The sequence below is a fragment of the Vigna unguiculata genome, chromosome 10 (genome assembly GCF_037176805.1).
Source record: "Vigna unguiculata cultivar grain cowpea cultivar isolate G323 ecotype 2 chromosome 10, ASM3717680v1, whole genome shotgun sequence".
Taxonomy (NCBI): domain Eukaryota; kingdom Viridiplantae; phylum Streptophyta; class Magnoliopsida; order Fabales; family Fabaceae; genus Vigna; species Vigna unguiculata.
The window spans coordinates 233544-250063 of NC_140801.1; the positions used below are offsets into that span (position 1 = coordinate 233544).

General features: G+C 30.2%; 2 protein-coding genes and 1 non-coding gene across 3 annotated transcripts; 2 read left to right on the plus strand and 1 right to left on the minus strand.

The window, feature by feature from the left end:
• The first annotated feature begins 1641 nt into the window (after positions 1 to 1641).
• On the plus strand, positions 1642 to 3268 carry LOC114167410 (WRKY DNA-binding transcription factor 70-like). Its single transcript, XM_028052496.2, has 3 exons — positions 1642 to 2048; positions 2423 to 2527; positions 2644 to 3268. The coding sequence occupies exons 1-3, from the start codon at positions 1768 to 1770 to the stop codon at positions 3104 to 3106; spliced, it is 849 nt and encodes a 282-aa protein (XP_027908297.1). The 5' UTR covers positions 1642 to 1767; the 3' UTR covers positions 3107 to 3268.
• A 5666-nt stretch (positions 3269 to 8934) lies between these two features.
• On the plus strand, positions 8935 to 12431 carry LOC114167070 (Lung seven transmembrane receptor family protein). The gene is made up of 5 exons (XM_028051999.2): positions 8935 to 9247; positions 9326 to 10265; positions 10475 to 10570; positions 10724 to 10860; positions 11869 to 12431. The coding sequence occupies exons 1-5, from the start codon at positions 9084 to 9086 to the stop codon at positions 12023 to 12025; spliced, it is 1494 nt and encodes a 497-aa protein (XP_027907800.1). The 5' UTR covers positions 8935 to 9083; the 3' UTR covers positions 12026 to 12431.
• A 1276-nt stretch (positions 12432 to 13707) lies between these two features.
• TRNAT-AGU (transfer RNA threonine (anticodon AGU)) lies at positions 13708 to 13781 on the minus strand. The gene has a single exon. It is a non-coding gene; the product is annotated as a tRNA-Thr (tRNA).
• Positions 13782 to 16520: the final 2739 nt, after the last annotated feature.

Here is a 16520-nt window from a genome sequence, read left to right on the forward strand (position 1 = left end):
AAAATTTTGAAAGATTTTTTTTAATATAATTAATGATTCGGTTTCAGAAGAATATTTGATACATGAAATTATTGAAAATGATTAAATTTCAATCAATCATGTCATGAATAAGATAACATGAAATCAAAATTAAGTCAACATCGATGAGACTTTTGCATACAATATAACGATGAATGTTATGCGTACAATGAGATCAAGAACTAATAATCATTGAAAATTGTCAACAAAGAAATTATTAGCTAAAATGAAAAGATGCAATAGAAGCATAATTAGGTTTGCTTGTTAAAAAAAGGCTTTTGGATATATAGTTCGCACACCTAAGGGTGTAAAATAGTTGGGTGCAAATGGGATTTTACGCTAAACAACATAAAAATGGTGAAATTGTTAGATACAATACATGGTTAGATGTTCAAAATTTTCACAAAACCTGATATTAATATATGTGAAGAGACATATCCATTAATATTAGATGCAACAACATTTCAATATTTGATTATCCTAGTTGGACAAAAAGACCCCACATCTCTAATTGTGTAACCAATACATTGTGGCTATGAAAATATAAAAATTTCAATATTTCACCTTATTTATTAATTGCAAATTTATTACATGTACCTTGACAAACTTCAATACTGTTCACATATCAATTATGTGAAGCCCACGTTTCCTCTTACTAGAAAATTATGAAAACAATATTTTGATGAAATGAGATATAATAATTTTATTTGTTTTTGTTTTAATTGTAAATAATATATTGTAATTTTAGCTTTTCATTATCCTTTTATTGTAATTTCCATTTCATGACTTTTCTTCCCCGACAAAGGAAGTTTAGTATGTCTGAATTTTCATTTAAAATAACATTGAATGCCAACCAAGAATTGGCTGAGTCACATTTATTTCCTTGAAACCAGTGAATCTGAAACCAGATTTACACATTTTGCATTTAAGTTCAGTTTCTATATAGGTTCACTAAATTACAAATTTAATTATATAAACTAAAAAAAAAAGCTTCTCGAGAAACAGAAATAATTGTTTTTAAGTTTAATATAACATGTGCGCATATTCAAGTAAAAACAAAAATTATGCTTCCTCCACTTATGAACAAAGCTGGCCACTGATATCTATGAAGCACTGTCTAAATTTAAATTTATATGTAAAATAATAATAAGGTTGAATTAGTTAAAATTTATCTTTAACTAAAAAAACATCATATATTTTTTACATTTAGTATCATATCAATTTAATCAATTTAATAAAATATAATAAACCTTAAAATATATAAAAACTTAACAAAAAGACACAAAAAACTCTTAAATTTAAAACACAAAAACTAAAAAAACATACAAACAATTCATCAAAATATTATTTTCAGCTAAGGTTTATATTCTCAAATTTAAAAAAACTTGATGGATCTTGCAGAATTAAAAAATGTTTAACTAACAAGATTTTGTCATTTTAGAAAAGGACACTCTAACAATTTAAGTTCACAAATATCTAAACCCTAAAATAATATGAAAAGGCCAATCACCCTGGTGCAGCTGGTAATGTACCTTGTACAGTGGTGGACCAAACACAAGTGTTTTACAACGTCAAACCAACCAATATATATATACATACATAAACATGTATCTATCTATTAAAAAAACAAAAAACAAAAGCAACCAATATATATACATGAATCTAAGAGACAAGAAGAAGAATATTTGGAGAAAAACAAGGTTGCTCCAATAGTGTAAGTAAGAGAAGAAAAAGAAGAAGAAGAAGAATATGGATCACAAAAAGGTGTTGGAGGAGCTTCTGAGAGGTTATGATTCTGCAACTCAACTTCGAGTAGTGATGAATGAAAAAGATGAGTCAGAAACAAGAACACCATTTGTTCAAAATCTTGCCAAGAACGTGCTTAGATCCTTCACCAACACCCTCTTCCTCTTGGACAAGTATCACTCTCATCATCATCTTGTCTCTCCCACCAAATCTGAGGACTCCCAAGAAAGTTGCAAGAGTTTCACCACCAGTTTCAAGAACAGAAGAGGGTGCTACAAGAGAAAGTAATCATTTCTTTCTTTTTCTGCAACACTTCTCTTCCTTTTCAGTGACAACACAGAATTGATTTCTTCTTATAAGACTAGGTTTGAATTTCACTTTGAGTTTGAACATTTTTGGATCTCCAAGATAACTTTTAAGTGTCCCTTTGGAACCTCAATGGCCATTGTTCTTCTGTCCAAGGTGGTTGTTTGATGGACCCCATCAAATTGTTTAGCATTACTATTCTGATATAATACTATATAAGGTGTTTTTGTCTTTGATTGTTTGTAGCTTTTACCCTTTTGGTTGTGCTACCTTATTCAAAACTAAGTCTAGTTTTTGGTTTTGGTCAAGTGTTTGTGTAAATTAATCAGCATTATTTGTTGTATATATGCAGAAGAACTACACAAGAATGGGAGAAAGTTTCACAAGCTCCAACAGTTGATGGACACCACTGGAGAAAATATGGCCAAAAAGAGATCCTCAAAGCCAAATACTCAAGGTAGGTTTATTATACCAAAACTATATATATATATATATATATATATATATATATATATATATAGATTCACATATATTGCATCATTTTCCTTAACTATTGTGTTGTAACTTGTGCAGGCACTATTACAGGTGCACTCACAAGTATGATCAGAATTGTGAAGCAACAAAACAAGTGCAAAGAATTCAAGAGGATCCTCCATTGTACAAGACCACATATTTTGGCCACCACACATGCAATGACTTGTTAAGTTCTGAAATCATACTTGATTCCAATGATTCTCTTTCTGACACTTCCATTTTGCTTAGTTTTAACAACAGCTTCCCTGCTCCAACCAAGCAAGAGTGTCCATTTTTATCATCTCTTAATCCTTCACCATCACTGATCAAAGAGGAGAGAATTCCATCATGTTACTCTGATGAACACATGCTATCCCCAGAACCCACTTTGGATCATTCTTCAAGGCACAATAATAATAATGTCACTACTCTACCACTCGATCACTGGGATGTTATGTCTTCTGCCTTGTGTGATTCTGTTGACCTTGATGATATCAGCCTTTTGTTGGATTTTGATGATTGATTGGGTTGGTGAATTTCTTAGACCATTTTGAAAGTGGTGTTTCTTATATGTAAAGTGTGAAAGATCAATTTTAATTGGATAAATGTTGCTTCATGCTTTTCTTGAAAGTTGGAAGAGTTTTGTTTAGCTAGCTCCATCATTGTAGTACATATCTTTGATTAAATCTTCTACATTTTCAATTTCACTCTACTTTGTTTTCATGAGATTGTTTCTTCCTTTATAATACATTTTAAACCTTATTTAATTTTACAAAATCAAATTCAACTTTACAAACCCACTTTACAAAATCAAATTCAACTTTACAAACCCACTTTTGTATAATATAAATTTATTTATTTACTGTTATGCGGATACATATATATCTTAAATAGGAGATCTGACATTAATATAGTGACTGATACGATAGGTTTAACAAATAATAAATCTCGCTAATAGGTTTTGGACAACTCTATTATCATATTAAAAAATAAATTTTAAATTTAACTTGATCTTATGAAACTAGTGAAATTTGCACTTATTTATAGTTTAATTCCGTCTCATTTCGATCTTTAACACACTAAGCAAACAAAATAATCTCAAACATGCCTTGTTTGCCATAAATTTTGTTTGTAGATATTCTCCAAAACCAAAGTCCAATGAAAGCAACACAAAAATAATAGAAAAGATGAATGTGAACGAGTGGTGATGAGTATATACCTTGAAAGCATGTACCTTTGAAGGAAAGACTAACATCACATAGAATCTAACAACACCCAAATTAATCAATTAACTAATGGTGAAAGTGATATCTAGGAAACTTCTACAATTGTTCAATATATATGTCACACTATTCTCATAAACATGAAATAGAGAATAATTTAATGTGACCAGAAATGGACCTTTTTTTTTCCACCCAAAGCCAATATGATTGTGTGTGAACAAGTAGCATGAGTTTAGAAGTTTGAAAAGAAGATCATGATATGAAAGAAAGAAGAGTCGTGGAAAGAGGGTACTTTTTAAAGTACAATAAATATATAGAAAACATGATGCACCAACAACCCCTTCACCATCCAACCATTTCAATTTACTACTCAGGCTGCTAAAAAACCAGTGCTTTGTGGCCAACGAATTGTGGGTATAGATTTTTATCTACTTTTTTTTTTCATAAAATTTTTACTTGCAGTTAAATGAGAATTATCTCCATTTATAAATTATATATTAATTTTAGTTTTAATCGATGTATGGTTTTCGACACTTAATCCAATCCTTCATGTTTAAAGTATATACTAAGTGTAGACAAAGTTGTTCTCACTACTTTCTTCTAGAATAATGATGTTTGTTATTGTTCAACTTATTTTAAAAGAATAACTGATAATATGTTATGATATATATATATATATATATATATATATATATATATATATATATATATATATATATATATATATATATATATATATATTTTCTAAGTTAATTCTTTTTGGCAAAAGTTATTTAAAAAAATGGTGAATTTTGAAATTAGTCCATTTTGAAACTTTATATCAATTTAGTCATTCATCTTTCGAAATACGTGAATTTAATCATTTTAATCAAATTGTGTTAGGTTTATTTGATGTTTCGTACACATTTCAGAATTGTATTTGAATTATTTATACTAGGTTTATTTGATGTTTCGTACACATTTCAGAATTGTATTTGAATTATTTATACTGTTTGACACATTTTTACTTTAATGTTAAGTCAAATACTATTATGAAATGTCAAACAAATTTAACAAAATTTGATTAAAATGACTAAATTCACGTGTTTTAAAAGATGAAGAACTAAATTGGTTCAAAATTTTGAAATAAACTAATTCTAAAATTTACCGAAAATTAAGAAAGTAAAAACATATTTAACTCTTAAAAAAATTGTAAAAAGAAGAAGAACCCAACGTAATCTTACACAAAAAGAGACAAAGGGTCCTGCTAGGTTCCACACTACCACTAATCAGGGGTCAAACAAGGAATCTTCATCCATGTACACCAATTTTCCAAAATTTGAGAAATTTCGAAGGTTCACACTGAAAAAGAAAAAGTTTGTTGAATCCTTTGAATTTAATGATAACATCATGTATCCTTGTCTTAAATTATTTCAACAAAACAATCTATAATAATAACTTTAGTTAAATAATGTTGTACAGGGTTCGAGGTTTAATGTCTAGGAGTGAATATGTAAAATTTTTCTCGCATGAATGAACATGAAGAATAATATATGAATAAAATGATGTACATATATTACTTCAAATTTTGAATTTTGTATCTTAATTTTTTTTATATAGAATGTTTATACTTGTGTTAGATCTTCCTCGCTTTTTGGCTATGGAAAAAGAATCACCAATATTGACTTAGGATAAAAATCACTAGACGTCTCAAAGAAAAAAAAATAAAGTACAAATCATATGTAAGAATTACATATTTTAATATTCTAATTTTGCTAAATACTTTTTTCAGCGATATTTACCGTATTCATTAGTAAATATTCATTTTCAAAATTTAATTTGTTTTTATACTAAAGCTAAACTAAATACTTTGCATGCTCAATACATTTTAATTTTGATTTAAATCATTAATTTAATTGTTACTTATTTATTCAAGTAGTTTATTTGAAAGATTTTACGAGTGGCTACTCTATCTAATTTGTATTTATTATAAAATTAATTTATCTTATAGTAGTTTATCTTATAAATAATATTTAAGTTTTTTAAAACTAAACATACAATAAATATATTATTTTTACACGGTAAAGAAATATTGTTGAAAAGCTTACACGGTCAATATGTACTCTTGAAAATTCCTATTAGAAGTGTTTCTAATTCGAGATGTTATCCTCCAATTTTTGAAGTTGTTTGAGATGTACTAGGTGAAAATGTTCTTGACATTCAAAGGGGTAGTGTCTGCAAAGACACTTGGACACCCTAGTAAGGTATGTGCATCAGACAACAATAAATACTAAAATGAATACATAATAATTATATCGTGAATAATGCAATTTATAATGGTTTTGATAATTTTACCTAGTCAGGCCTAAGTCACATAGGCAATTACCTTCTTAAGTTGTTTAGAGTTTTGCTATTTCATCTTATGTCTTAATATCCTTGTTAACTTTCGTTTCATGTTAGCTAATCATATTTTGTTTTAGTTTAGTTGTTTCATTTACATGGTCTGCATGTACTATGTATATGTATATACCATTCTCTCAATAATAAGGGAAATAATTTTGAATGTTCCTTTTCTTTGCTCTTATCTCTATTTTTGTTATATGGTATTTAATGCTTTCTTTGACCTTTTTTTGAAGACTTCCATCATTCAGGTTGAAGTGTTCCCATTTGTTGTTGGCCGAAGTGTCCTCGACCTCCTTATGTACGCGGTTGGAGTGTCTTCATCCTCTAGTAGGTTGAAACGCCTTCTGCCTCCCTATGTACATATATAAAATAGGATGAATTGGTTGAGATAAACACCAAGTCTCACTTAAGTTTTATATACTTGATTCAATTGATCATATGAGATAAAATGGTTTTTACAACAATTTGTAAGTGTAAAATAAGTATCTTATTCAAGATACACTATTTTATAGATGATACATATCCTTTTGAATATTAATTAAATATCAAATCAAAATAGCAGTTACTTTGTTATGAGAAAATTAGTAACATAAATCTCTTAATTTGTTATATGAAAAATATTGTATTTCAAAAATTGGTGATAATAACTCCCTTATAAAGATAGTTGTCTTTTATTTTTGTATATGACATTTACATCGACATTGATATTGTGAATTTTTTACATGGACAAGTAATACATGATAATTTCTTCACATTCCTATATAATATATATGATTTGTAATTGATAAATTTTTGTTAACCTTTTCGTGCTTTAAATATTTTTAAGTAATACAATATTCCTAGATTCATTTTATATTTATGTTAGAAGTTAACCTTCATAGTTGATCTTATCTAAATTATATTTTTTGAATAACTTAATATGAAAGAGTTTTATCTACTTCAACACCACAATACCAAACAAATAAAGAAACAAGAAAGGAAATAAGTTACCAAGTTGCAATGCCAATTTATTATTAAAAAAACTAATTTATCGAAATTAAAGATAATAAAGTTCTAATTCTAAAATCCATATTCATTACCAAATTCATGTTAAAATTGTGAGACATTTCTTGGTGAAACAACTACCCTACAAGGATTTAAAGATTTGATGTAAAATTATTAATAGTTATTTTCAAATAATTTATTTCTAGTCTAACTAGTAATTCTTTTTGTCCTTATCTTTGATTAAGAAAGCTCTTTCATTTCTATTGTAAAATTATAAACTAAAATTAAGTTATATAAGAAAAACTATGACTTCAAAACTTGTTCAAGAATTTGATCTTTGTATAAGAAATTCTTAAACTAACATGTAATAGTTTTTTGAATTTTATAATTTCGGACAAGTACAAATTTAATTCTCATATGAATCATTTTGATTACACATATTTATATTTAATATCAGTTGGTTGATTATGTGTATTGTATTTTAGATGTTTGATTATTGGCATATAAAAATTTATGGATCACCCCAATAGTAAGTTGAGTGTGTATCTTGCAAAAGAATGGATAATTTGAAATGAAACTCTCTTTTACAAATTTTGTGTTATTTTCTTTGTTCTCTCAAAGTTAATAAAATATTTTTAATTATTGTATTAAAAAAATTTCATTGATTCATAAAATATTATTATCGAATGATTTAAGAATATGAATCATGTGTGTTGTATTAATTTATCTCAATAATTTCATTGTATATGAGCACTTTTTTATGAAATATATTAATTATTTATATCATATATTAAAACTACTCAAACTAATGTTCTTTGGGATTTGGAAAATAACGACTTAAATATGTTAAGTTTCCGATGCTTGAAGTGCTTAATAAATTTTTTTTCTTTACATTTGGCATCTAATAATTTTTTGCCCATATTTCATTAATTGAAATAATCCAAGTTTTAGTGAAATTTATACATGTGTCGAATGATTTGGACTAATGATGAATTATGTATATTAAAACATTTTTTTAACATAAGGTAATCTTACACAATTAGAGACAAAGCAAGGAATCATCATCGTCCATGCACACCAATTTTCCAACAAATTGAAAAATGTGTTTGATAAATTTACAAGAGTTCACACTGAAAAACAAAAAAAGTTGTTTGAATCCTTTGAATTCAATCACAAAATCCTCCATATTTGTCTCAAATTGTTCAACAACCTTTTAAAATCATTTCAATCTATGATAATATTTCTCCATCCACTTTTGTTTGCTAGTTCTTGTCACTTTTCAGTAAAAAAAAAAAGGTAGATAGATTAATGCGATGGCTAATTAATTAAGATTAAGATAATTTAAATAATCATATTCATATGACCTTAATCTTGTCCTTAAACTACACTAAGAAGTTGTTTTCACCAATCTTTGTTTTGGATATACATTGTCATGTCATTATCACTACACTCTAAAAATAACAACTTAACCTTGTAACATGTCAAAACTCAACAAAATAATAATAATAATAATAAACATAGTCATGTTCATTCCTCTCTTTTTTTTAACATTTAATTTACTTCAATCATCTTTCAACTCAAAATCCACGTACACCATCATCACTTCAACAAAATCTTAATTACAAAAGTTATTAACTTTTTGCGTAATTTTGTATTTATTTTATAATAAAATTTAAATTCAAAATTAATTAAATCTTTCATAAAATAATTTTTATTTTTCTTTGATTTAACTGAAGTACGATCACCATTTTCAGCTTTACTTTCACTTTTGTTTCAACCAACCAAACGAGAAAGTAATCAACCTGAAAATTTTGTTGTTCCGTTCCGTTCCGTTTCTTCACAATTTCAATTGCTTCTGTCGCATCGCATCACATTATTGTTGCATGTTCGTGTTTCGCGACGACGACGGTGATGACGGCGTTTGAGTCTCACGCGCTTCCTCTCCTCCTCTTACTGTTACTAACTCCGATCAATGCCTCCATCCACGACTACTCCAACGAGCCCTTCACCCACCGCTCCGACGCCTTCTTCTTCCACGGGGGCAGCGAAGCGCTCTTGGCCAAATCCTTCATCAGGTATTGTTCCTCTTCACTCGCTCACTCTCTTATTTCTAGGGTTAGTTATGGTTTCTGATTCCGTTCAATTGGATTCAGGTTCGAAACGGTGACGTTTACACGTCCGCGTGAATCCGCAATCGTGCAGGGGAGGATGCAGCAGAACACGGGGTTAGTGGAGGCCATATTGCTAGAGGTTCGGGATCGGAACCGGATCGGAGGTTCGTACCTGAAATCCGATTTGATCTGCTGCGATCCGAAGCTGGCGAAGGAGCGGATCTGCAACCTCGGCGAAGTGATAATCCAGAAGAACCCCGACAACCTCGAGTTGCCGAAGCGCATCAAAACCTTCTTCCAGGGAACCGATGAACAGGTCCAGATGGATACGACGACCCTTGACATCAACGCCACCGGTATGTACTACCTCTACTTCATGTTCTGCGACCCTTCCCTTAAGGGCACCACCATTCAGGGAAGGACAGTGTGGCGTAACCCTAAAGGGTATCTGCCTGGAAAAATGGCCCCTCTAATGACCCTCTATGGCTTCATGTCTCTGGCTTATCTTTTACTCGGTCTTTGTTGGTTTTTGAGGTTTGTTCAGTTTTGGAAAGACATTATCCACTTGCATTATCATATCACCGCTGTTATTGCGCTTGGAATGTGTGAGATGGCTGTGTGGTATTTCGAGTATGCTAACTTTAACTCCACTGGGACTAGACCCATGGGGATTACCCTCTGGGCTGTCACCTTTACTTCGGTGAAGAAGACGCTGTCGCGGTTGCTGCTGTTGGTTGTCTCCATGGGGTATGGGGTTGTTCGCCCCACGCTCGGTGGGAACAGGATTGCTTACAGAGTGCTGCTTCTTGGTCTGCTGTATTTTGTTGCCTCTGAGGCACTCGAGCTTGTTGAGCATCTGGGCAACATCAATGACTTCTCCGGGAAGACCAAGCTGCTTTTGGTGCTCCCTGTTGTTTGCCTTGACTCGTGCTTCATTCTGTGGATTTTCTCATCGTTGTCCAAAACCTTGGAGAAACTGCAGGCAATTCCAAAACCTTGGGTTTTCTAGTCTGTTGTTGTTATGTTTAGTTTATGATGGTAACGGAGTGAGTGCTGCCCTGGTTTGAGTTTTGACTGTTTTTGTGTACAAATGTTAACTCTGGTTGAATGTGTTTGGTTCGGCAAAACTGGTTAGAATTAGTAACGTTTGCTCCTATTGTTCTTTGATTGTGTTGTTATTTATGGATGCAGACAAGGAGAAACTTAGCTAAACTTGAGCTCTACCGAAAGTTTACAAACACACTCGCGGTGTCTGTGCTACTGTCCATTGCATGGATTGGCTTTGAGGTAGTTCTTGGAAAATATATTTGATGTACAGAAATTAGCAATTTTAGAGATGTGCTATTTCTGCTGGAGTTTCAAAATTTTTTTTTTCTAATCTTTTTCATGCCAGTCAGTTTTGCTAATGATCTGTGATCTGGGTTCTCTGTGTTCAACCAGCTATACTTCAATGCTACTGATCCATTGAATGAGTTATGGCAAATCGCTTGGATTATCCCAGCCTTCTGGTGTCTGCTTTCATATGCTCTCTTGCTGGTGATATGTGTCCTTTGGGCTCCTTCTCGGAACCCTACTAGGTACTTGTCCTTTCCATGGCCTTTATGTGTTGAATAGTGTTTTTTTATGCTAGTTACTTGGTGTTTTTATGCAAATATATTTAACCTTTTACTTGAAATGCCTTTAATATTATTTAGCATTGAAGTAGTTATTACGAGAGCAACAGTTGCTTTGGGTCTTCATTTGCTGTTTTCTTTTTCATTCCACTGCAAACTTCCATGAGGTGGCTGGTGGATTTTGTTTGCATAGTATACTATTAGGTTGGATGCGATAGTGCTAGTTCCCTTTAACCTATAGAAGAAAATGCTAAATTCCGTATAACCTTCATTATATCTTTCAATTTTCTACCTGTGTATGCGTGTGCTAATGCAGAAAATGAGACAAACCATCTTTGCAACTTGATGTTATGAGAGATTAATTGTGCCACTACATATCTCAAATTATACCTAAAAGTTTACAAAAAATGTAGGATTTCCTTACATGAGGTGTTTGTGACTATTATATGTTCGTTTTCTGTCTCTAATATGTCATCCACACACACCACAAGTGCTGTTACTCCCTTGCAGAAGGGAGAGTGCCGGAGAATCACATTTGTTCTTGTCTTTATCTGTATCCCGTAGCCCACTCAGCTTTTTCAATTTTCTAAATCATTTCCCATGTAATTGCTCAAGGCCGTAAAAGGCCTTCTTCCATTTATATGTGACGTAACGGTAAGTTGCCCTTTGTAACAGGTTACTCATAGTTACAAATTTGTAAACAGCCTCTTTGCATAATGTGCAAGGGGGAAATTATGTGCAACTTTAATTTTTTTTTTTTTTTTCTGATTCTTCTGGTAGCTACTTGGAATCTCCATGTAGACTTTTCCTTCTTTCAGAATGAATGAATTTTAAGTTAAAATTAGAGCATTTTTAGAACTTAGTGGGCACATTAGTTTCAATGTGTTGTTTATTTTCAATATATGTCTTGTTTCTGTTTTGGTGCTGTTTTGTTCCTGGAAAGGGTGATTGCATCTATATGTTGATTTGTAGATATGCATACTTGGAGGAAACAGGAGATGACTTTGATGAGGAGGGTATCTCTCTGACAAGCAGTGTAGCAAAGATAACTGGGGATGTTGCAGCCAAACTTGATCGGAAGACTGATCTTGCCTTTGGAGAAGATCTGGAGGAAGATAAGCGAGAATAATGTCATACTTGTATAGTAGTGTTTCACATCATATACAGATACGGTTTTGAATGGTGCAGGTGTCAATTGTGATGATGGCAAACAAGAGAGGCTGTGGCAATCTCATCAATACATCAAAATGGTTTAATTGCATCCCCATGCCATTAGAAATTAGAATATGAATAGTTTTTCGTAACAGATGGTGTGATAAAATCATTCCCCTGTATGGTTTCAGATGACCATCATCCGTATGTATCCATCTCCATGCCTTCAAATTTACATTGCTGTTTCTCATGCCCTTTTTCATAGCAAACCCAGTTTTAAAATCATTGCCCCAGCATGTTAACTTTAAGCAAAATTTCTGACATTGTTGAGACTCTCTCAGACTCAGCCTTTAATATATTTAAGTAGATTTAGCTTGCACAAATTTTGTTATTCCTTCTGCACTCTCACTGCCCAAGAAATATGTGAAATTATTCTTAGATTTCTAGTCATTATTGTTTTAAAATCAAGTCTATAATTTGAGAGAAGATGGATTGATGATCTTTCAATTAAAACACGGGAAAGTCTTTACTGAATGAGAAAAAAAGGGGCAAAAACATTCAAGAGGAAAATTAACTAATCTCACACCTGTTAAAGATGGAGATTAGATTTATATCATATTTTTTATTCCATTAAATATAAAACAACATTTTCTAAATTATATTCGGTTATTTTTTTTTCAAGATGGTTCCTAGAATAATATTGAAAATAACAAAGTTAAATAAATCTTAGAGTTGAAATTCGTTTATATGTAAAATAAACAATGTTGTAAGAACTAGCTAACCTTTAAAAAAATGTTAAAAGTCGATCAAAAACACATCTAACGAATTTTTCCACGAGTCAAGTCCTAGATTGTGTTTTACCTTCATACTTTGAATCAGTGAAATTTAATTGAACCCAATTATTGAACAAGAGGTACAACCAAAATAATCCTTTCCCAAGTCAATATTCTTTAACATTTTATAAACAAGAAGTTATTATTATTATGAGTTAATCAATGACATTTCCCGATTTGATGAGTTGATTTAACTGGTTGGTGATAAACGAAAGGTGTTAAATCTTCAGAAGAAAAAAAAAATGCTTGTTGTGGATAAACTTGAACACAAAGGAGTGATTGGTTGTAGAGGCATCTGATAGGAGCAGTTGAAATCATTATTGGCAATTATGAAATGGTTGTGTCGGATATAGACTGATATGAATGTCCCCTTCCTCCATCTTTCTCTATATCTATCAAACCATTCAATCTCACTCTCACTCTCACTCTCATTCTTCACATACAATATTTTGAAGTAACATCATCAGAAGCTGAGAAATGAGGCATCAGCATCATGAGAAGCACCAGAAACCAGACAGTCCCTATGATGACCCTTTCTTGCATTCATGCTGCTTCTGCCACTGTTTTCTGGCTATCTCTTACATTCTCACTTCCTTCCAAAGATTCATCCTTTTCCCTTGCTTCAACTGCTTTGCCTGGAATCAATCTCTCCCCAGATATCATCATATCCAAAACATTGAAATGGAATGAAAAAAAAAACATTCTTGTTCCAACTCATCCATTCCACTTTCTTCATTAAATCAAGAAGCCTTTACTTGTTACATAGCATTATGGATCTGATTGCTCAAACATTTCACCAAAAAATAAAAATAAAAAAACACAGATTTGCTTTCATTGAGAGTCGAACTCAAGACCTCCCGCTTACTAAACGGGTGCTCTAACCAACTGAGCTATGAAAGCACATGTTTAAAGATGCAATTGTAAGTTTATCATGGATAAAGTAAAGATGAAAGAAAATGCAGGATCTTCATGCATTTTAGTTTCTGTTCATCCTTCTGCATCAAAGGCTTGTAGACATACAAAATATTTAAAATTTAAATAATCACATAAAATGCTTCTTTACATATGACCAATTCTCAATTTAATTCGAATAGTTTTTTTATTATTATTGAATTAGTATACACAAATGTTATTAATTTGATATTTCCTGTAATGATTTCGTTTACATGTTCTTAAGCTTTTTTATAATATGTATAGTATTCATGATGAAGAATATTTATTGTTTTCAACGAAATTTAGAATAAAATTTTAATTAAAAATACAAATAAATTTTGTAAAATTTTTTACTTAGACTAATAAAGGAAATGAATTTGATTAAATTAAAAATCATGTAGAGTGTCTTTAAAGAAAAAAACATCAACTAAGTAATTACATTTTAAGAAAATATTTTATAGAAAGAGGTTTGTGTTTTTGGGGAAAAAAATGTAGATATAAAACTCATGGTTTGTATGAATGATTTCTTAGAGTGAAAATGCAATGAAATAAAATGGTATAAAATTAAAACAATTTGCTGAAAAAAGAGAGATGAAATTATGAGAATCAATCGGTGCTGCTTTTAAAATCATTTTGAATTAAGATTACACAGTTACACGAATGAGTATACCACGAATGTATGAATAAAAAAGGTTAAAAGATTATTCAAAAAATAAAATGATACAATAAATGTACGTTTCAATATAAAATACAATATATCTATAAAAAATATCAAACATATAATATAGAAATCCATAAACAGGAACTTGAGTAATGTTACCCACTTAATCATTCTTATTTTAACATTTACATAATATAAATACTTTAATAATTTCCCATCTTTAAAATTACATCAAATTTCTATAAATTAAAGACATTCCATGGTTGATTTCAATACTTTATTAAAAATAAAAGTTATTTTTTCTCTTTTGTTTCGCTCTATCTCTTTTAAATACTTCTATCTTAAAATTATTTCAAAAGACTTTAACATCTCTTTTTAAAGAAAAAACATAATTTTTAAGAAATCAAATATGAAGTGTTTCACATAAAGGGTCCAAGGTCAACTTAAAATAATTTTTTTATGCTTTTACTTTGATCTAGGTCTTTTTTTATTCATGTAATTTTGTTCGTCAACTAATTGATTGATACTTGTTAAAGATATTTTGACACTAAAGTCAGTTTGAATCTAATCGATTAAAGTTAAAATTGTAAAAGAGGACAAAAATTTGTGAACCAACCCGACCCACTACGGGATTCGAGCTGGATTGGGTTAAAAATTTACAAATTTCAGTACGGGAAAAGATTAACTCAGTCTACCAAGAATTCAATTCACCATGAGTTCACCAACCCACAAGGACATAAAAAAAATAAAAAACTCACCTCACTCTTAAGTTAACCATCCAACCTAGAACACAAACATTATTATTATTTTTTTAATTTTGGGGGAAGAGAGAGGTTCATATCGATGACAATTCATTCACTCAATACTTTTCTCTCTCACATTTAGATTCTAAGATTGTGTTAGATTGACATTTGAGATTATTTAGATTTTATTTAGAATTATGATTTAGTTTTTTGGATGAATGGTTTATTTATTGTTTGAAATGAGAAAAATAAATTTTTAAAATAGGTTTCGATTTTTTGGATTTTGATAACATATTAAGAAAATGTTAGATTGAAGAAAAAGAAAAGTAAATTTTTTAAATTAAGTGAGTCAACCTGTTTAACCCACAAAAATTCATGGTGGGTCGGAGCAGACTCAAATTTCTTACCTCACTAATAAGTGAACCGGGTTAGGTTAGCTTACTAAGTGGCTAACCTACAATGAAATTTGGCCGAGTGACCCGTTTTGACAAGTCTAGTCAAAACCATTAATGTTCTAATAAATGCTTGTAAATGTACCAAGAACCATTTCATTTATAATTTTCTTTATGATTTTTTATTAAGAGCAGCCTAATTATGACCCAATTCTCTCTAAGTTTGTTTACTAAGTTATTTAGACTAATCTTGTGTTTAGTTTACTTTAGTGTTGATCGACCGATTTTTTCATTAACCGTTTGGTCAATTGTATCCGACGTCTTTCGAGATAGCCAAACAATACATATAATACATGAAGTATTATTAAGTTTCACATTCATATTATATTCAAAGTTGAATTTTATTACCACATTCTCATTAACTTCCATTTCTATCTACCATCCATAACAATTGTATACATAAAATTTTTCAAAAGCACTAAAATGGTGCAATTTATTTTTTCAAAATTATAAAAATGATGTAAGTTTTAAAATAAATTACAAAAAATAGCATTGTTAATTTAATACAACTTCATTATGAAAAAATCATTTCAATTTAACACGATTTTAACTTACCAGAGTGAAATCATGTCAAATTTGACATTACTTCAAATAAAATTAAAAAATAATTATAATGCATCAAATTCATATCAAATTGGTACAATTTTTGTTTAAATTTAAAAAAAAGTACTATTATGATACGACTTTACTTTAGTATCTAATCCAATATAATGATACTAAAATAACATAACTTGTTTATTTACAATTTTTTTAAAACTTACACCTCAGTGATTTTGACAAAATATTACACTATTTTAATACTTTTGTCCATAAAAATCAAAGTAAAATTACATTAGTGATAAGAATTAAA